A 21,855-nucleotide genomic window follows, 5' to 3' on the forward strand; every position below is an offset into this window, starting at 1 on the left:
CTCGCTTTGGGTTTGTGTTTCTAAACTGTGAACATAGAGTGTGAATGGGGCCCTCGAAAGTTCTTCCCACTTAATTCAATCTGGGCAGGCTTAGTAGCAGGGTAACATAACTCGAGTTAGCTACCAATTAGTAATTTCAGTGCACTGCCTTCTACCAAGTGGAAAATCCTCCCATATTCTCTCTCTAGAGGCTCTGAATTGTTATGGAAACAAGGAAATCATGTTTTCATAGCCATTATCCTGAGCTGTCTTTGAGAATGTCTTGTTGATTTCTTACTAAAATCTTGCATTCCAGGATTAGGTTTTCTAATAGACTGAATTCAAGGTAAAGGACTTAATCTGATAGAGTGTTCGTAGCTGTGAAGAAATTACAAAAAAGAGAAAAATGTACTCAGAGTTCACATTTTGGGCACGATGAGGCCTTCTTGTAATTTGTGTGTGTGTGTGTGTGTGTGTGTGTTCATGCTTCAGTTCAAGTTCAAATGAGACTGTGTAAGAAATTAAGAAGTAAGGATGCAGGTGGTGAGAAACAGTGATGGTCTTGGTCATACTCCTTCCCTGTCTACCACCTCTTGAATCCTTCCTTTAAATTAAACCCTATGAATGTCAAACATATCTAAAACAGGTAAATGGAATCATTTGTGTGTGTGCGTGTCTGTCTGTGGCAGGGGAGGGAGAGTGGATCATATCCGAGAGTAGGCAGCCTGTTTCCATAGTTGGGCAAGGCTTCCAGGTCAGATAGATGTGCATTCGAATGCTGGCTGTGTCACTTTCAATTGCTCATGTCTGTTTTACTTAACATTTCTGAGCCCTAAGTTTTAAGACACCTTTTCCAGAATGTTACTTTGGGAATTAATTGAGGAAAACATACCCAAAGTGCCTAGGATACCAAAATCTCTCCCTCATAATAGATTCTCACTGTTAAATTTCTTTTATACACCTTTCCAGTTCAAATGTTCCCGGTCAGAGTTTGGGGGATGCGCCTTTCCCCACCCTCTTCTCCTAGTCCCAAGGCTGAGAAGAGCACATTTTCTACTATCTGTGGGAAATAAATTCTAGACACCAAAGGAAATGACCCACATAAAGCAAAACATTAGATAGGACAGAACCGATGAAAATTAATAGCCTATGATTGATGAATCACCAACAGTGGTTGGGTGGATTATTTGAGCTTTCGATAGTTCTTTGCTTGACAGAACTATGTAATAGATGTAGATTAGTTGTTGTTGTTTGGTCGCTAAGTCATGTCTGACTCTTTGTGACCCTATGGACTGTAGCCGGCCAGGCTCTTCTGTCCATGGGATTTCCTAGACAAGAATACTGGAGTGGGTTGCCATTTCCTTCTCCAGGGGATCTTCCCAACCAAGGAATCATACCCAGGTCTCCTGCATGGACAGGCAGATCCTTTACCGCTGAGACATCAGGGAAGCCCTAGGGGTAGGTTGGTAAGACCTATATATAAAGTCAGTGCAGGAGACATAAGAGACACAGGTTTAATCCCCGGTCAAGAAGATCCCCTGGAGGAGGGCATGGCAACCCACTCCACTTCTTGCCTGGAGAATCCCACGGACAGAGGAGCCTGGCGGACTACAGTCCACAGGGTCGCAGAGAGTCAGACACAACTGAAGTGACTTAGCATGCATGCATAAAACCCCAAAGACATTGACAAATCAGCAAAACTGTGGCATCAAACTGAAGTATTTGTCTTTTATGTGGTCCCTTACATAATAATATAATAGCAAAGAAGTATAACATTCAGTAGGGCTTCCCTGGTGGCTCAGATGACAAAGAATCTACCTGCTATGTGGAAGACCCAGGTTCATTCCCTAGGTCGGGAAGACTCCTGGAGAAGGGTATGGCAACCCATTCCAGTTGTTTTTCCCTGGAGAATTCTATAGACAGAGGAGCCTGGTGGGCTACAGTCCACGGGATCGCAAAGAATCAGTCACAACCGAGTGACTAACACTTTCATAACATTCTGTATGTGCTAGGTACTGTTTTAAGTACTTTATGTGTATATTCAAACATTTTCATCCTTACAACAACCTATAAGGTATTGCTGTCATTATTTCCATTTTAGGATAAGCAGAGGGAGGCATTGAGAGTTTAGATAAAGTGCCTGAGTCACGCAGCGAGTAGATGGCATTTAGTGGGGTTTTAAGCCACCTGGCTTGGCTTCAGGGTCCACATTCATAATCTCTGACCTCTATTGCATTATATGTTGAGAAAGCAGGGTATACCATACCATGGTATGTGATTATATGGTATGTGATTATACCATACCATGTGATTTACCATAAATTCCTTGTGAACTGATCGTATCTGTTCACCTGTCCCTCCTAATGGTTAGGGAATGTTTCAGGACTCCACCTTTCTAGGTGAATGAGTGATGCCATTGTTACCTTTGGAAAATGTATAAGTAATTTGGAGAAAATCAACTTGAAAAGTTCAGGGCTCTGATGGATCCTCCAACACTTGTTACTTGTGAATATTGGATTCAGTAAAGTATAAGATGCCTGGTGTGCTGCAATTCATGGGGTCGCAAAGAGTCGGACACGACTGAGCGACTGAACTGAACTGAACTGAAAGTATATCTGCCTTTACCATGTGAGGAAAACCTTTTATATAAGTGACCTTACTCTTTTGATGTTGAGGATATAAATGTTTAGATGGGAAAATATGCATCCTTAACTTTCTTTTTTAGTGTATTTTTTAAAAAAATAAGATACACAGATAAATTAGTTTGAAGATATTTAATTTGTCAAAAATCAAAGAATGCATGGAAATCTAATCTCATATCTGAAGTGAATCTTAAAAGATGTTGGATATTAAATTTAAATTGAATTTACCCAATGTCTCTTAATGATTTGGGTGATGTATTCTTTCATCTCAATGATCCAACTTCAGCTGTCATCACTCAAGTTCAGTATCTGGATAATTATACATCTTTCAGGTAGGTTGGCTGTCACATTCTCTTTCTTTTCCTTTTTGACACTGGCAGTAGTTGATGAGGTTTGAATTACTGCCCCAGGGTAATAGCCAAGACAAGCATAGAAAAATCCTTATACCATAATTTAATTTTAACTTACATTGTATTAAATATGGACACTCAGCACTTAAAAACTTTGCATTCCATCTCTTCAGCGTCTGCTACCTAATTACCACCAATACTTCAATTTTCTTGGTCTCAGCTTTTCGTATTTGTATAATGATGGGGTTAGAATTCTATTGGCCATTTCAGTTCTTGCATCTTATAATTTTGTTTACTAACTTAAGATGACTTTTCCTGCTTTATTTGTGGTACTTTATATTGTGAATACAGAAAAATAATAGACCATTTCAGATAAGATACTATCTAGAGATCCTGTGAGAGATGTTGAAGTAGTTCCTCCAAAACAACAGGTTTTGCTGTGATACAGTTATTATATTTGCTGCTTGCTAATGATGGATGAAATATCTAATAGCTGCGAATGCCTGGTTGGCTGTGACAATAACCAGTGAATTGCAGTAACACAGAGCACTTGGTTCATTATTTGACTGGTATCATATAACTGTTTTTGTTCCATTGTGTAATCTGCACAGTGAGTGAGTGAAGTCGCTCAGTCGTGTCCGACTCTTTGCGACCCCGTGGGCTGTAGCCCACCAGGCTCCTCCGTCCATGGGATTCTCCAGGCAAGAATACTGGAGTGGGTTGCCATTTCCTTCTCCAAGGGATCTTCCCAACCCAGGGATTGAACCCTGGTCTCCTGCATTGGAGGCAGACGCTTTACCCTCTGAGCCACCAGGGAAGCCAATCTGCACAGTGAAGAGCATGAAAAAAGAACATGGTATATTATTCAGCCATAAAAAGGAACAAAATAATGTCATTTGCAGCAACATGGGTGGGCCTAGAGATTGTTATATTGAGTGGAATAGATCAGACAGAAAAAAAAAAAAAACAAATAGCATATAACATCACTTATATATTATGTTATCATTTATAACATATAAGTGGTATAATATTATTCATATGTATAATCTAAAAAATTGGTTAGAAGAACTTATCTACAAAACAGAATTACAGACATAGAAAATAAGCTTATGGTTACCGGGGGGAAAGGGGAAGAGGGATGAATTGGGAGGTTGGGACTGACATATACACACTACTATGTATAAAATGAATAACCAACAAGGACCTACTGTATAGCACAGGGAACTCTACTCAATACTCTGTAATGGCCTGTATGAGAAAAAATCTAAAATGGAGTGGATATATGTATATGTGTAACTGAGTCACTTTGCTCTATACCGATAACTAACACCATATTGTAAACCAACTATACTCCAATAGAATTTTTTAAAGAGGAAAATTAATATTGGCTTAACTCCTCCTTACTCTAAACACACTTCAGTGAGAAAAGTAGTGTCAACATAAGCATCACCATCTTTACCACCGTTGTTTTCATCAACAGTGGACATTTATTCCCCTGGAGAAGGAAATGGCAACCCACTCCAGTATTCTTGCCTGGAACATTCCATGGACTGAGGAGCCTGGTGGGCTACAGTCCATGGGGTCACAAAGAGTCGGACATGACTGAGCGACCGAGGTGTGTGTGAGGTGGACATTTATTCAGAGCACCAGTGGCAGTACCTGAGCCAGACTTTATGGCAGAAAAGTAGCATTGGCCAGCTGATACTCATCAACTGCTTGCCATGTGCCAAGCACCGTATCCTGTCCTTCCTGTGTAGTATATCACACAGTCTTCATCACTCTTTACAAATGAGAAAACTGAAGCACAGTGTTTTTTCAAAAATTCTTTTAATAACTTTCTCAGTGACAGACTGGCAAAGCTAGAATTCAAACCCAGTTTTTGGGGCTCCAGAGCCTGCAGTTTTAATCACCATGCTATATTGCCCTCAGTATCCTTGAAGGGAGATTTGAGTGAGTCTGTTTGCAATTGAGGAAAATTATTGCATATCAGAGATAGTAAGCCTTTGACTGTGTGGATCACAATAAACTGTGGAAAATTCTGAAAGAGATTGGAATACCAGACCACCTGACCTGCCTCTTGAGAAACCTGTATGCAGGTCAGGAAGCAACAGTTAGAGCTGGACATGGAACAACAGACTGGTTCCAAATGGGAAAAAGGAGTACGTCAAGACTGTATATTGTCACCCTGCTTATTTAACTTATATGCAGAGTACATCATGAGAAACGCTGGGCTGGAGGAAGCACAAGCTGGAATCAAGATTGCTGGGAGAAATATCAAAACCTCAGATATGCAGATGACACCACCCTTATGGCAGAAAGTGAAGAAGAACTAAAGGGCCTGCCTCTTGATGAAAGTGAAAGAGGAGAGTGAAAAAGTTGGCTTAAAGCTCAACATTCAGAAAACTAAGATCATGGCATCCGGTCCCATCACTTCACAGCAGATAGATGGGCAAACAGTGGAAACAGTGGCTGACTTTATTTTTCTGGGCTCCAAAATCACTGCAGATGGTGACTGCAGCCATGAAATTAAAAGACGCTTACTCCTTGGAAGGAAAGTTATGACCAACCTAGACAGCATATTAAAAAGCAGAGACATTACTTTGCCAACAAAGGTCCATCTAGTCAAGGCTATGGTTTTTCCAGTGGTCATGTATGGATGTGAGAGTTGGACTGTGAAGAAAGCTGAGTGGAGGGATGGGATGGGGAGGGAGGTGGAAGGGGGATTCTGGAAGGGGAAAACATGTACACCCATGGTGGATTCATGTCAATGTATGGCAAAACAAATACAATATTTTAAAGTTAAAAAATAGAAAATAAACTAATTAAAAAAAAGAAAAAGAAAGCTGAGTGTCGAAGAATTGATGCTTTTGAACTGTGGTGTTAGAGAAGACTCTTGAGAGTCTTTTGGACTGCAAGGCGATCCAACCAGTCCATCCTAAAGGAGATCAGTCCTGGTTGTTCATTGGAAGGACTGATGTTGAAGCTGAAACTCCAATTCTTTGGCCACCTGCTGTGAAGAGCTGACTCATTGGAAAAGACCCTGATGCTGGGAAAGATTGAGGGCAGGAGGAGAAGGGGACGACAGAGGATGAGATGGTTGGATGGCATCACTGACTCGGTGGACATGGGTTTGGGTGGACTCCGGGAGTTGGTGATGGACAGGGAGGCCTGGTGTGCTGCAGTTCATGGGGTCGCAAAGAGTCGGACACGACTGAACGACTGAACTGAACTGAACTGAAAGATTCTATAGCTTTCTTGGCAGTTCAGATTATCAATGTCCTCCAAGATCCAACTCTCTAAAATGAAAAAGAGAAAAAAATTGCATTTATTATGTCTAATATATTCTTTTTAGAGGTATTGTACAGTTTTATCATTTTACTGCTTATAGCATTAAAAAAAATTTATTCAGTGACACTCATTAGAGTGGTAAGGCAGACTTCGTTCAGGGCCATGTGATAGCTGTAGGATCCACTGCAGTAGTTTTGTAGTAAGGGAGAGAGACTGGGCTCAACTCTGAATACAGCAAAGCAAAATAGGGATTTATGGCCAAAGAGCACAGGGTGGGGAATCAGTAGAAAGTGACTAAAAGGGAGCATGAGGAAACACAAGGGGCTGATTTTAACCAAACCACCCTAACAGGAATTTTTTTTTCTTCTTTAATGTGGCTGTACCAGGTCTTAGTGTGGGCTCTCAGTTGCAGCATGCGGGATCTAGTTCCCTGACCAGGGATCGAACTTGGGCCCCCTGCATTGTGGCCACCAGTGAAGTCCCCCTAACAAGATTCTTGCTAAAGGCCTATCAGAGGTGATCAGGTATCACCTGGGCAATGGTGAAGGATAAGGAAACAGGATGATCAAATACTGAGAATGGGAAGGGGGTGTTTCTGGTTAAACTGAACTTCAACAGGATTCTTACTAGAACTGAACTTAGCCCAAGGCTTAGTCAAAAGAGAACTCAGAAGAGCCAGACCAGAGTTTGGTCCAAGACAGAATGTTTTCCAGTAGACAGTATGGTTTTCTTTATTGCTTTGATGGTTTGTCACTTGATGCCATGTATGACCAGGAAGATAACATCAAATTATACTAAAATTCTTATTGGAAAATTCTTTTAACAATAACCTTTAAAGTATGATTTCCAGAAAATGCATTTATCATAGTTCAGATTCTTGATTACAGTCTCTATATGTGTGGGAAAATGTAAGTTATTCAGATTTCTTGCTAAGAAATAGTTCGCCACTTCCTTGATGCTATTGGATCATCTTTCTCCCCTCTTGGGATAAGAGGAGAACCAGATAATAAGAGGCAGTTAAATAGCACGTGAATTTGCTGCCATTTATAGAAATATCATTTCATTACACCTTGAACAGATCTCTGTTTATTGGCTTGAGCTTCAGATGAAACTGTTGACCAACATTTAGTGGTCATGTTTTATCAAAATGCACATCTTTGAACACTGAGAATCTAATCCAGGACAATTAGATGCTCTCACTAGGAGAGGCATATGGGGACTGAGAAGAACGTTGAGGTGAGATGTTTTATTTCTCCCTTGACCCATATGGTCTAGGCTGTTCTCACTAGTGGGTGAAACCCTAGTGCTACTTAAATATGCTCTCTTACTCCCTCTCCCCTCACTGGATCTCTTTCCTTCCTCCCACGTATTTGAATATGTGAAAGGAGAACAGATGCAGTTCCAATGTATTAAGTGAAAAGCTGGAAACTGTGCAGGTAGATTACTACTGTTCTTTGGCAAGATTACTTTGCAAGAGAATTTCCCTTCAACCTTAACTGCAGTTGTAGATTTTTATAACTGTATTTTGTTAGCAAAAAATAAAAAAGCAACGTAAGAAATAGGTAGCTTCCTGTAGATTTGCCATTATTCAACTGTGATGTAGGATTTTATGATGTTAAGTTGCAACTAAAGATAGCAAGGGAGCCATCTTGTGAAACACTGTTTGAACTGCAGGCTGGTGGCTTGTGGGCCGAGAGGAAAGCTGGTGATAGTAATGGTGAAACAAAAGGTCAGAATTTAATTCCTTTAACTGACACATTTGTTTTGATGCGCCTATACATTCTTTCCCAGTCTACGTAAATCAGCAAGTGCTGGAGAAATAGTATGTCCAAGGATGGTTCACATTCACTGGTTATTTAACCGAAAAATCCCTTAAGTTTGGGGAATGATACTTGTAGCCTTGATCCTTAATCCTAAATACTTGCTGTAAGTGATTGAATTAATAGTTTAAATCTCAGCCTTAAAATCTAGTAAGTGTTTAACCTTGAACACATTACTTCAGTAAACCTGTTTGTTTCCCCATTCGGAATGAAGATAATTAGCGAGTGGAGTGTACACATGAAGTGACTGGGCTTCCTTGGAGGCTCAGATGGTGAAGAATCTGCCTGCAGTGCAAGAGACCTGAGTGCAATCCCTGGATCGAGAAGATCCCCTGGAGAAGGGAATGGCTCCCCACTCCAGTATTCTTGACTGGAGAATTCCATGGACAGAGGAGCCTGGCAGGCTACAGTCCATGGGGTTGCAGAGTAGAGATGGCTAAGGGACTAAAACTTTCACTTTCATGAAGGGACTAGCATTGTATGTGTGATGTAGTGAGAGAGAGAAAGAGTGTGTATGTGTGTGTGTGTGTCAATAAATACTGTTGGCCATTATTTTTGTCATTGATAATGACAGTTATTTTATTTTTGGTAATGAAAATAGAGTAATAAAGTAATGCCATAGCTGGTCTAAAAAAGGTGCTCTGATCACGATCATCCTACATACAATTCGCTTCCTAATTTTGCTTTCTTTTCTCCTGAAGAACCCTACCCCCATATTGAATAGCTTTAGACCCACAGAACCATGCCACTGTCACAGAATGTAAATCAGAATCACATCTGTAGATATTTTAAAATACATGAACAGAATCCCCTCCTCTCCCAGTGGAAGATAAGAAGTTAGGTGTTCTGGGGTGGATTTTTAAAATTCCTTCTGTGATTCTGATGTGCACCCTTGGTTTAAAAACAATGACCTAGAAGAACAATGTACTACTTTGTGAAACTTCTGCAATGAATACTTCTTTTATCAAAACATTGTTTAGTTGTCTCTTAATTAAAATCATATTTTTTTCTAGAACTATTATTTCTTATTCAGTGTTTGGTTAGCTTGCATGTCAGTGCTGTGGGTTTGACTTGCTTTTTAAAAATGACCAGGTGTGGGGCTTTCCTGGTGGTCCTGTGGTTAAGACTTCACCTTCCAACACAGGGGGTGTGGGTTCGATCCCTAGTGAGGGAACCAAGATCCCACATGCCTTGAGGCCAAAAAAATCAAAACATAAAACAGAAGCAATATTGTAACAGGTTCAAAAATGGTCCACGTGAAAAAAAAATCATTAAAAAACAAATAAAAAGGACCAGGTGTGATTATCGTTTCGCTTTGTTTTCTGAATAGCTTCCTCTTTTTCTTAGGTTGCTAATAGAGGACACCCTGAATTTACCCTGTTCTTCTTACCCTACCTCCAGTATATTATCCTTATACCCTACTCTATTAATATTCTCCTGCACCTAAAATAATTTAAGTTGTTTTATATTAAAATATCATTTTAGTTATTACTTTTAGGGGTTACTTTTTAAAATACAGTTTGCACAGATATAGAACTCTCTTTTTACTTGTCAGCTCCAAATAAAAACTAAAAGGAGTAAAAAAGTACAGTGGAACTATTTAGATCTGAGGATGTACATTTAATTAAAATACATTAATAAGACCCATAGATGTTTCTTCTTAATTCAATATACTTTCTTGAGCATCTGCTCTGAGCAGAGCACTACACAGTTTTGTATGTACAAGAAAGAAAAATATCTCTGCTCCCAAGAAGTTTGTCATCCAGAAGAAACACAAAAGCATGTAACCAAATGGCAGGAATTCATGTAAAAGTCATACATAATCCCTGAAAAGGAAATAGCAAGTGTTATGGATGTTCAAAGAAGCAAGATCACAGCTGGCTGAAAGGGGGAGGAATGACTGTATATTGGAAGTGATGTGTGAGGGGGGCAGAAAGGACAGAAAAGATTTCAAATCACGATTGAAGGGGCCACATTTGTCTCAGTTCGAAGGAGAAAACAGTATAAGAAATGTAAGGAATCAAAAAAGACAAGCCAAGTTTTTTTCAGTTAGTAATGGTGACTCTGGTGTTAGTGAAGGGAGTACAATTGCGTAACAGGGAGTTTGGGGAAATAGGAATGGTGATTTGTAAGTAAAGGCCTTGGAACAGCTAAGGGTTTTACAGATTACGGAGTATAAACACCTAAAGGTGCTTTAGGGAGAATGAACTGTGATGAGATGGGTTTGGTTGAGAAAAGACCACGGTCAGGCTGTTTGGATGGCCTGAGGTGGTGGCAGTAGAACCTTTGAGAAGCAGAGGAGGAGAATGGAAGGGCTGTCATGGACTGGGGATCTGCTTCATTGCCTGCAGAGCTATATGGCTTTGGGATCTCTCGGGATTTACACTGCTGCTGCTGCTGCTGCTAAGTCGCTTCAGTCGTGTCCAACTCTGTGCGACCCCATAGACGGCAGCCCATCAGGCTCCGCTGTCCCTGGGATTCTCCAGGCAAGAATACTGGAGTGGGTTGCCATTTCCTTCTCCAGTGCATGAAAGGGCAAAGTGAAAGTGAAGTCGCTCAGGCGTGTCCGACTCTTAGCGACCCCATGGACTGTAGCCTACCAGGCTCCTCTGTCCATGGGATTTTCCAGGCAAGAGTACTGGAGTGGGGTGCCATTGCCTTCTCCGGGGATTTACACTACCATGTGTAAAATAGATAGCTAATGGGAAGCTACTTTATAACACAGAGAGCCCCACCCAGCACTTGTGATGTGTATATATATATATACACATACACATACGTGTATGGCTCTTTTGGTTACACACGTATATGGCTGATTCATGTTGTATGACAGAAACCAGCATAACATTGTCAGGCAATTGTCCTCTGATTAAAAATCTTTTTAAAATATGGCAATGACAAAGTGAATGAACGTGATAGTTATCTGCCAGTCATCCACTAAGAACAAAATCCTGAATTGCCAGAGGGAGGAAAGTGAAACATGCTAATCTGATTATCTGTAAAGAGACAGTGCTATTCAGAAGTCAACACAATAAAGAGAAACCTCAACTAACAATTTAGACACAGAGGAGCTTTTGATGGAATAAAGAGAGTCAGGAGAAGGATTTCTTTGTGAACATCTTTCTATAATCCCACCATTTCATGAGAGCCACAACAAACCAGCTGTTTGAAGGCATTTTAGGTCTAAATTCTGAAAGTGAATCAAGTACTCTTGAAATCGCCAACATTTGAAAAATGGAAGCTGCCTGAATAGAAAAAAGAGAGGGCTGCAGTGAGGGGCAGAGAGTAGAAAGGGAGTTTCAGGAAGAATATATATTTTTTAAATTTTATTTTTTGGAATTGAGCTTTGTTTTTGTTGTTGTTATTTAAATTTTATGTATTATTTGGCCGTACTGTGAGTTTAGCATGCAGGATCTTTGTCCCGCAGCTAAGGGTCAAACCCATGCGCCCTTCAGTAGAAGCATGGAGTCTTAACCAACTGGACCACCAGGGAATCCCGGAATATATTTACCTTAGACGTCCAAAGGAAAAGTGCTAGGGCTACAGTGAGTTGGCTGGTCGGTTTTTCTGGGAGTATACGAATGTTGTATTGTGAGTGATAAAAGACCAGACACTGGACCTAAATTACCTGGGTTTGAATCCCAGCTCCCCCACTTTATTAACTGTGTAATCTTGGGAAAATTACTTAACCTCTCTGTGCTTCAGTTTCTCCATTTGGGAAATGAGGATAGGAGTACCTATATTATTATAGTTGCGAGAAGTAAATGAATCATTGTTTAATTGATTGTAAGAATACCTGTCACATTAATACAATATTAATTGTTGTTATTAATACAATAATAAATAATGTATTTGTTATTATTGGGCTATTGTTTTCTTGACTTTGAATCCGGTATACCTGTTCTTGGTTTTATTACATACACAAGCACATTGTACCAAAAAATAGTAATGACTTCAACTTTTACTTTCTCGTTTTATACCTTTTTTTCCCTAATTTGGTAACATTGACCTACAATGCAGTATAGTAGAGACGGCATAGTGATGCTGTGTGCTTTTCTGTATTCTTGTACCTATGAGGCCTTAGCGGTTACACTAGACCCCTATAGTCAGGCCCTGGCAGGGCGTACCACTCTCCCCTGTCAGTCAAGCCTCACTGGCCTCCTCAGTCTCCTTCACTTATGCCAGGCCTACTTCTGCCTCAGGTCCTTTGTACCAGCTCATTCCTCTTTTTGCCAGATATTTCCATGCCTCTCTCCCTTCACCTCTTTCAAATCTTTGCTCAACTATCACCTTCTCAAATGGACCCACTCTGAAAAAACCATTTAAAATTACAATATCCTACGTGCCATATTCCTAATAACCCCCATTCTTCTTTATTTTAATTCCATATAATGATTTCTAATAATTGCATTTTAATCTATTAATTTTCTTTACAATCTATCACATTCTCCAAAAAGAGTATTAGCTCCATATGAACCAAGAAGACTTTCTTCTTTTGTTCACTTACTGAATTTATAATGGTTAACACATTGCAGTCAATAAATGTTACTTGAATAAGTTGAATGGGTGAATCTATCGGGATAGTCATATTGTGTTCCCTTTCAATCTGCAAATGTGGTATATTTCGTTAGCTGCTTTTCTGATGTTGAATGAGTGTCGAGTTGTTACTTTGTTATAACTTTGTCAGCTTTTGCTGAATAGTTTACAAAGTTATGGTGTTTGGCACATACAGAATCATAATTAATACACCATCTCTACTATTAGATAGTCACTCTCATTATTACTAGGACTATGTTTAACCTTTACATCTATTTGTTACTGAGTCCAAGCTTGCTTGATGCATGACAGGCCAGTAAGTTACAAGACAAGGTGTCGAGGCAAGTAATAGCAACTTTATTGGAAAGCCAGCAGACTGAGATGTCAGCCTCATGTCTCAAAATAACCATCTTATTGGGGTCTGGATGCCGGTTTCTGTTATAGAACATTAAAGTAGCAGAGGTGAGGAAGTAAAGTAAAATTGCCATTAATCTTGCAAATATCTCCTGGAATGGTCAGCTTGGGGAGAAAGAAAGCTTAGTCTTGTCTGACTCTTTGTGACCCCATTGACTGTAGCTGGCCAGGCTCCTTTGTCTACGGGATTCTCCAGGCAAGAATACTAGAGTGGGTTGTCATTTCCTTCTCCAGGGGCTCTTCCTGATCCAGGAATCAAACCCTGGTCTCCTGCACTGTAGGCAGATTCTTTGAAATATTTAGGTTTTCTTCCATTCGTGTTGCTTTATTTCATCCTTTCTTTGTTTCCTTTTCCCCAATTTTTCTACCCTTCTGTTGAATTGATAGTGGTTGCTATTATTCTTTAACGCATTTTTAGCTAATACTTTTAATTCTTTGTGTTAGCTGACCGGCACTTAACTTACTTATTGAATTTCCCCATGTTCCCTTCCATTGTATTTATTGTTGTCTGTTGTTTACTCTTAGTGTTTGCATGTGTGTGTTTCTGTGTGTGCACATGTTTTGCAGTCAGTCGCTGATTTAATTTTGACTTTTTCCCCCCCTTTTCTCTGCTTACTTTTGTTTCTCCTATGCTATGCTTTCCTATTAGGCTTCTTTCTTTTTTCTGAAGTATATAATTTCTCAGGCACACCTAGATAGTTATTATGTAGGAGTTCCCTGGATGATTAATATTCTTGGATTTTGTATGTCTGAAAATTGGCTGCAATAGTTCTCTCATTACTATTTGATACTTTAGCTAAATATAAATTTTTAGGATAATGGTTGTGTTTCTTCAGCACTTTGAATATGCTACTACATTACTTCCAAAGATTATTAGTGCTCACATATTGTTCCCTTTTTAATTAATCTTTTCACTCCTTCTAGCTGATAGCTTTTTAGATTTTATCTTGTTTCCTATGCTCTTTGGTTTTGTTATTTTGTGTCTAGGTGTGGATTTACATGTATTTACCATATTTAATTGAGGCTTCCCAGGTGGCACAGTGGTAATGAATCTGCCTGCCAATGCAGGAGCCATAGAGTTGTAGGTTCCATCCCTGGGTTGGAAAAATCCCCTGGAGAAGGAAATGGCAACTCATTCCAGTACTCGTGCCTGGAAAATTCCATGGGCAGAGGAACTTAGCAGGCTACAGTCCATGGGGTTGCAAAGAGTGGGACATAACTGAGCATGCATGCATGTACCATATTCAATTCTGAGTGCACAGATCTTCAGTTCTTGAAAATTCTCAATTTGAACACTGTTTCCCTCTTAGTCATTACATTTTCTTCTGAAATTTTTCTGATTGCAATTCTCCATGTCTCTGTCTGTTAAGGCCTACTGCATGTTTTTAATTTTAAGTCTCCTTTCCTTTCTGAGTTGGGTTCTTCATGAATTATTCAGCATCACTTTTAAATTCATAATTTCTTTCTTCACCTCTATCAGTCTATTTCTTCTTTATTTCTTTAAAAATTAGTGTGTTTCATTTCCAAGATTTCTTGTTTCTTTCCTTTCTTATCTGCCTGTTCACATCCTTATACCTTTTTATTACATAATTTTACTAAAAAATTTGTTTTTATCTCTGGATATTTTAATATACTTCTTCCAAAATTTAAGTTTAGACTATCCCTTGAAATTATTCACATTTAGATAAATTCCTGCTTTAGTTGTTTGTGTTTTTGTTTTTTAGCATTTGCTTTATTCATGGACTTTTGTTTAGTGGCTTATGTTCAGTGGTTTATGTTTGACTTTCTTTTTCACTTTCCTTTTACTTCTCATCCTTTATTTATCCATGGGTCCTTGCAGAATTTCCCGACCCATGACATTAACATTTTATGTCTCAGTATAGAGTCATCTGAAAGCTCTTCTTCAGTCTCTCCTACCACCAGCGCTTAAATGCTGCATATTGAGAGTATTTGTGGCCTCTGAGTAGACTTAGTGTTTGAGCGGACCTAGCTTAGCCCCTTGTTGGGCTTCCCCAGTGGCTCAGTGGTAAAGAATCTGCCTGAAATGCAGGAGACCCGGGTTTGGTCCCTGTGTTGGGAAGATCCCCTGGAGGAGGGCATGGCAACCCACTCCAGTATTCTTGCCTGGAGAATCCCATGGACAGAGGAGCCTGGTGGGCTGCAGTCCAGGGGGTCGCACAGAGTCGGACACGATTGAAGCAGCTTAGTGCGGCACACAGCACAAGCTCATTTATATGCTGGGTATTTTCTATGCTTTCTATTGTTTTCATTCAGTAGTTTCCCACGTAGTTTTAATTATTAAAGCTATAGATAACATATTTTTGATTTGGAACTAAATTTTGCCTCACGTTAGTCCTCCTTTTAAATATTTATTGACTGTTAATTTTATCCCAGATGAATTTTAGGATCATTTCATTAGATTGCAAAGTTTTAAAACTATGGAATTTTGATTGTAAAGACAGTAAATTTATTAATTACTGAGGGAGAAGTTTAGTTTTTTTGAGTTCTCACACAGAAACACTCTATTTCTCTGTGCATCTTTATTTTTCTTTGCCCTCTTTCTAAAGTTTTGTGAATTTTTTAGGTTTATATGCCAGTTGATCAGTCAAGAAATATTCATTGATTGTCAATTAATGTACTAGTTAATAAGCCAGTAAAGTTTTAGAATTATAGTTTTAAGATATATGTATATATATGTTCAGCTCAGTTCAGTCGCTCAGTCGTGTTTGACTCTTTGTGACCCAATGGACTGCAGCACACCAGGCTTCCCTGTCCATCACCAACTCTATGATGTTTGAGTTGTTCAAACCCATGTCCTTCGAGTCAGTGATGCCATCCAACCATCTCATCCTCTGTCATCCCCTTCTCCTCCTGTCTTCCATCTTTCCCAGCATCAGGGTCTTTTCCACTGAACCAATTCTTCCCATTAGGTGGCCAAAGTTTTGGAGTTTCAGCTTCAGCACCAGTCCTTCCAATGAACACCTAGGACTGATTTCCTTTAGGATGGACTGGTTGGATCTCTTTGCAGTCCAAGGGACTCTCAAGAGTCTTCTCCAATACCACAGTTCAAAAGCATCAATTCTTTTGTGCTCAGCTGTCTTTATAGTCCAGCTCTCACATCCATACATGACCACTGGGAAAACCATAGCCTTGATTAGACGGACCTATGTCGGCAAAGTAATGCCTCTGCTCTTTAATGTTCTGTCTAGGTTGCTCATAGCTTTTCTTCCAAGGAGTAAGCGTCTTTTAATTTCATGGCTGCAGTCACCATCTGCAGTGATTTTGGAGCAAAAAAAATAAAGTCTGTCACAGTTTCCATTGTTTCTCCATCTATTTGCCATGAAGTGATGGGACTGGATGCCATGATCTTCGTTTTTTGAATGTTGAGTTTTAAGCCAGCTTTTTCACTCTCCTCTTTCACTTTCATCAAGAGACTGTTTAGTTCCTCTTCGCTTTCTCCCATAAGGGTGGTGTCATCTGCATATCTGAGGTTATTGATATTTTACCCTGCAATCTTGATTCCAGCTTGTGCTTCATGCAGTCGGCAGTTTGCATGATTATTTATTATTAACATATATAAATAATAAATCAATCTCTGTACTCATGGAACTCATTAATGATAAACTCATGTAATAATAAATATATATCTATAATAAATCAATCTCTACACTCATGGAACTCATAGTCAAGTGAGGAATATATATAATAGATAGTAAATCAATTGTTGCAAATAATTACATAATTGCAAGTGTACAAAGTATTTGAAAAGGGTCTTATTTATTTGTAGTATTAATAGATTCTGTCATAAAAGTGACATGTTCACTTGGAGCTATTCAGATGGGGGTGGCATAAATGGGCCTCCTGTAGGTATTCCACTAACAGTGGACCTGCAGCAGCTTTCTGCAGAAGGCCCTTCCCTGAAAGTGATGTGAAGGCAAGATGATAGCAGTTCTGATGATATGTTCCTATAAATGTCAGCGGTTGTCCTAGAGGCACTGGTTTGGCTCCCATTCAGATCTCTAGCACAGACTATGTACAGTCTCCTAAATGTGGCTCTTCTTCTGTGCTATATTGGTCAATATTAAGTAGCTGAAAAGGGAGAAGTCCTAAATTGCAGTGCTTGGCAATTTCTGAGGTGTAAATATGTCTACTGTAGTTGATTTCAGGCTATCAGTGTGAAGTCAGCTGACTTATAGAATTCCTGAGAATTTAACCATTGATCTCTCAAGATAGAGTCAAGATACATGGAACCCTCTCCTCCTCCCAGCTCCTGTCCTCTGGTTTCTGCCCCACCCAACCTCTTCCGCAGTCAGGCCCCTTCAATCTTCAATCTTGACTGTTCCCTTAAGCTCTTTGGAAGCTGGATCGACTGCCAGTCCTTTAACTTTCTTGCCAAGCATATGTGATGCTATCAACTGACAGCTGCTCTCCTCAGGCGAAGCGTTTTGAGTGTGAACACCTTAATTTAGGAGTTACAACAAAACTTAATATTGTTTCTTTTCCATTTTCTTCTTGCCAAAACAGTCTGTTTCACCCTGAGGCAAGGAAGATGCTGCTGACTAACCAAGGGAAAGAGTCAGGAAGTCCAGTCAACCACTAAAATTAATCTTTTACAAGCTTGGCAGGCTGTATTGCTTAGAGTCAATAGATACTTTTCATAAGTCCATTAATAGTATCAAGTCATTTAACCAGGGTCTATTCATTGGTTAAAACGTGGTAAATGTGTGAAGACTACTCTTCTTTTATGGAAGAGAGGGAAGAAAACACGAGGAACATCCCCTGAACAGCCATGTGATCCTCTTACTCGGGCAAATGTCCGGGGCGTTGTTGGCATGTCCTTTATGTCAGAAAACTGCTAGGTGGCTTTGTGTGTGTGCATTGGGTGGCTGTGTGAGGGCTCCCGCCTCCGAGGTGCAGCTTCAGCAGGAGAGCTCAGCATAATGTTATTGAGAGGAGGTTCGTGTTTGGAAGATGAAGCAGGAAGAGACTCCCAGAAGAGTCATATCAGGCTCCCTCAACCTACTCCTTTCACTCTCCCGTCTGCTAACTTTGGAGATAATAAAGATGGAGTATAGAGATGCCACAAGGAACCGGTCTCTGTCTTTTGATCAATGAAAGGTAGATTGGCTTTCTTTACATCTAGAATTCTTTGGATTGGGGGCCACCTCATTCATGACATAAACAGGATTTCTGAGGAAATCCTTTGACCCCTTTTCTGAAGATGTTCTGGTTACTTCTGGCTGAATCTGTCAGTGATGGATGAAAAGTTGGAGTCTTGTTTCTTATGTTCTTTTAACTCGTGTGGGGCAGATCAAATTGAGCCCTCTGACACTTAGGCTTTTTATTTTTTAAACAGTAGAGCCTATTTTTAGTGATGCCCCAGTCAGTATTTGTTTTAATTGTATCTCTTCTTTTTGATTCTTGATCCTTTCTGGTGGTAGGTTACTTCTCATGGTTGTAACTCTGAAGATATTTATCCTCTTCTGCAGAAAGAGAAAATGGGATGATATGGTATAACTCAGATGCTTGCCCTACTTCAGGTCGCATGGTTGTTCATCTGGAGAGACAATAAAAAAAAGTGTTTGATCTTAGCAGGACTCTCTGGAATAATCAGAGAAACCAGAGCGAAACAGTCCACCCTGCTGATTTAGCAGGTCTCTCTTGTTATTGGCATTCTGCTTATTGATGCTAGAATAGAAGACAGGGTTGAGATGATTGAGTTCCATCTTGGATGATATTAAGAAATGCTACACTCTTCCAAACAGTCCAGATTAAACATTCTACCTAACTTTTGTGATGGCCTTTTCCTTCTTCAAATTACCTTGATACAAGACTTCCGGGCCTTTTTCACACACGCCCTGGATGGACCTTTCTATATATTGTTGCCCTGATGCTCAGCATTCCAAAGCATTAATAGACAAGAGCAGATGCAAGATAAATGCTTAGGAAGGTAAATGAGTTAAATGCGTAGACAGCTTACATCATATTCCCCAAGCAGTCAGCAGGTCTGGGAAGTAGTAAGGCAGCTCTTGAACTGGAGGCTAAAAAAAAAAAGATTCGTTGACTAAAAAAAATGTACAACATAAGAGTTGCAAGTTAAGTTTTATTTGGGGGCAAAATGAGGATGATAGCCTGAGAGACAGCCTTTCAGATAACTCTAGGAAGCTGCTCCAGAGAGATAGGGGGAAAGGTCAGTATATATGTGATTTTGGTGAAGGGGGAGTATATGCAATTAAGCACATTATTGATTTTTTTGCAGAAGGTTTCTGCTAGTCACAGGGAGTAGTCATCACCATGAAAGATTTAAGGATTTTAGTGCTTTTCTAGACATGAAAAGATACAAAAATTTGGCTCATAAAATTGGCTCCTGGAAATGTCTAACTATATGCAGACCTGTTCTGCCAGATTTCCCCGGAGCACAGAGCACCTCATTTCTGCTCTCTACTCTGAACTCCTTGCAGGGGATTTTGAAGATCAGCAGTAACAGCTGCACATGATTTAATCCTTGTAAATGTAGATGGCAAGTGCCAATTTGTAATTCACGGGTTTGATAATTTTAAGTTTTCATTTACTGCTTTTTGGTAGGTACTTGAATGAAAAAAAAATTTTTAAGTTGTTATTAAATGTTTAATAATTTAAGCATATTTGAATACTCTTAAGGCAATACACACTTAATAAATGGCAACAAAAGCTTTGTAGTCAACAGCATTGGCAGCTTAGAGAGGCAGAAGTAAATTGAGTGAAAACATTGACTTTATTGTGTGTGTTACTCCCTCAGTTTTCATCATCTAGTTTAATTGGAACATTAGCTATACTTTGGAGATTGTTAGAGTGCTTGTTTATAAGAAGATTTTACCTTAAAAGCTTATGTGGTATAAAGGGATTCTTATTTAGTTGAAATCTAGGATTGATATCTTATAATATTTGGAAATTTGTGAATCAAGTTTGAGGTCATATGTTTTAAACTATTACTCATTTCTAAACGACTGAATTCTTCTTTATCTTTGTATTTTTAGGATTTGGAAACATCTCACCACGCACAGAAGGGGGGAAAATATTCTGTATCATCTATGCCTTACTGGGAATTCCCCTCTTTGGCTTTCTGTTGGCTGGAGTTGGAGATCAACTAGGGACCATATTTGGAAAAGGAATTGCAAAGGTGGAAGATACATTTATTGTGAGTATGATAGCCATTTGACTGCATCTGTTAATTGTCTCATTTTGCAAAAATATTATAACTTTTCTGTTCACCTCAGATATAGTTAGATGTAAGTTATTGGGTTTTCTATGACAATTTACATGAACTTCTTTTTGCAAATAACTCACTGTATAGTTGTTTTTATACTTCTCTGAATGAATACATTAATGAATGAGAAAAAGCGAAATATACAGAAGTAGAAATCTGACAGTCCTGAGCTTGGATTCCAGATGTATTGTATCCTAGCTATATTCACTTAAGCTAGTTATTTCACCCTTAGATCTCCATTTTACCATTTATATGAATAATAGTACTGATGATGAGGCATTACTCTGAGATTTAGAGATATTCTAAGTGAAAGCTTAACATAGCTAGTAAACCTTAGCCCTTTGCTGAAGGATTGAATAATATATAGCAAACATGATAAAGGGGATCTTATAACTTATTTTAATAATGTTGCTGATAGAAATTGAACTAAGGTATGTAATTTAGTAGGACCAAAAATAATATAATGAAGATGTTCATGGACATATGATAGTCAGTAGAAAAAAATAAATAAAATCAAAATGCTCTTAGAATTTTAAGTGAAAAATAGTAATAATACCATGATGACAAGCTTTTATTCTTGAAAATTATGAGTGAAGAAAATAATTGTGTTAGAGAGTGAGATTGTAGATGATTTGTTACTTCTGCCACTACTACTATGTTTTATTTGTTATTCGATAATGTTTTATCTTCTCATAAAAAGTTCGAGTACTTAACTATTGATGAAATCAGACCACTGAGTGTTAGGTGTTCAATTGAAATTATAATTCCAGTTTTAACATTAGATATATTTCATATTGGTGCTTCCCTGGTGGCTCAGCGGTATAAAGAATATGCCTGCAATGTAGGAGCCGCAGGGGATATGGGTTTGATCCCTGGTTTGGGAAGATTCCCTGCAGGAGGGCATGCAACCCACTCCAGTGTTCTTGCCTGGAGAATGCCAGGGACAGGGCAGCCTGGCGGGCTACTGTCCATAGAGTTGCAAAGAGTCAGACATGACTGAGTGACTAAGCATGCATGCACGCACGCACACATGTTTCACATTAAATTCAGAGGTGAAACAGTGTGGGTCCTCTGAGGACAGCTCTAGCTTAGAGGTGTTGAAGACTTATCATTGTCTACATATCATGCCTTTTATATTTAGTTGTATAGCTTAAGGTCGTAGAACAGTGAGATGGTTTGTCTAGTTCACATGGGAATGAACTGTGGACTTTGTCTGCTAGTATTTCTCTTTAATCAATTGAAAAATGATAGAAAAATGTGGTAGGAGAGGGGCAAAGTCTCCACGAAATTAATGATCTTATCAATTATCAACAGTGGAAGATATTTAGTTTATGCTTCAGTTTTCTCCATTTTCATGTATTTCTAGATTGCGTTTGGCCCGAAATCAGTTGTTTGCTTGTAGAATAGAAATATTTCAAAAGTAGTTGAGATAAACAAAGAATGATGTAAATCTGAAATTTTGTTCTCTGAGCTAATGTTACATATTTTAGAAAGTACTTTACCTGTTGCAAAGCTGTATAAAAGTAAAGTAGCATCGTTATTAGCATTGGTTGTTTTCAGTTATTCATATTATACCTAAT

The 21,855-nt window shown here is 39.1% G+C and overlaps 1 protein-coding gene across 2 annotated transcripts in view; it reads left to right on the forward strand.

The window, feature by feature from the left end:
* The window catches only part of KCNK2 (potassium two pore domain channel subfamily K member 2), a 483,277-nt gene that overhangs the window by 403,941 nt on the left and 57,481 nt on the right, over positions 1-21,855 (forward strand). For both annotated transcript variants that reach the window (XM_081491320.1, XM_081491318.1), the window contains exon 4: positions 20,046-20,206. In XM_081491320.1, the coding sequence (XP_081347446.1) occupies positions 20,046-20,206 (161 nt within the window). The remainder of the gene's footprint in view (positions 1-20,045; positions 20,207-21,855) is intronic.

This window comes from Giraffa tippelskirchi, chromosome 5 (assembly GCF_054371585.1).
Source record: "Giraffa tippelskirchi isolate mGirTip1 chromosome 5, T2T-mGirTip1v1.2.pri, whole genome shotgun sequence".
Classification (NCBI taxonomy): domain Eukaryota; kingdom Metazoa; phylum Chordata; class Mammalia; order Artiodactyla; family Giraffidae; genus Giraffa; species Giraffa tippelskirchi.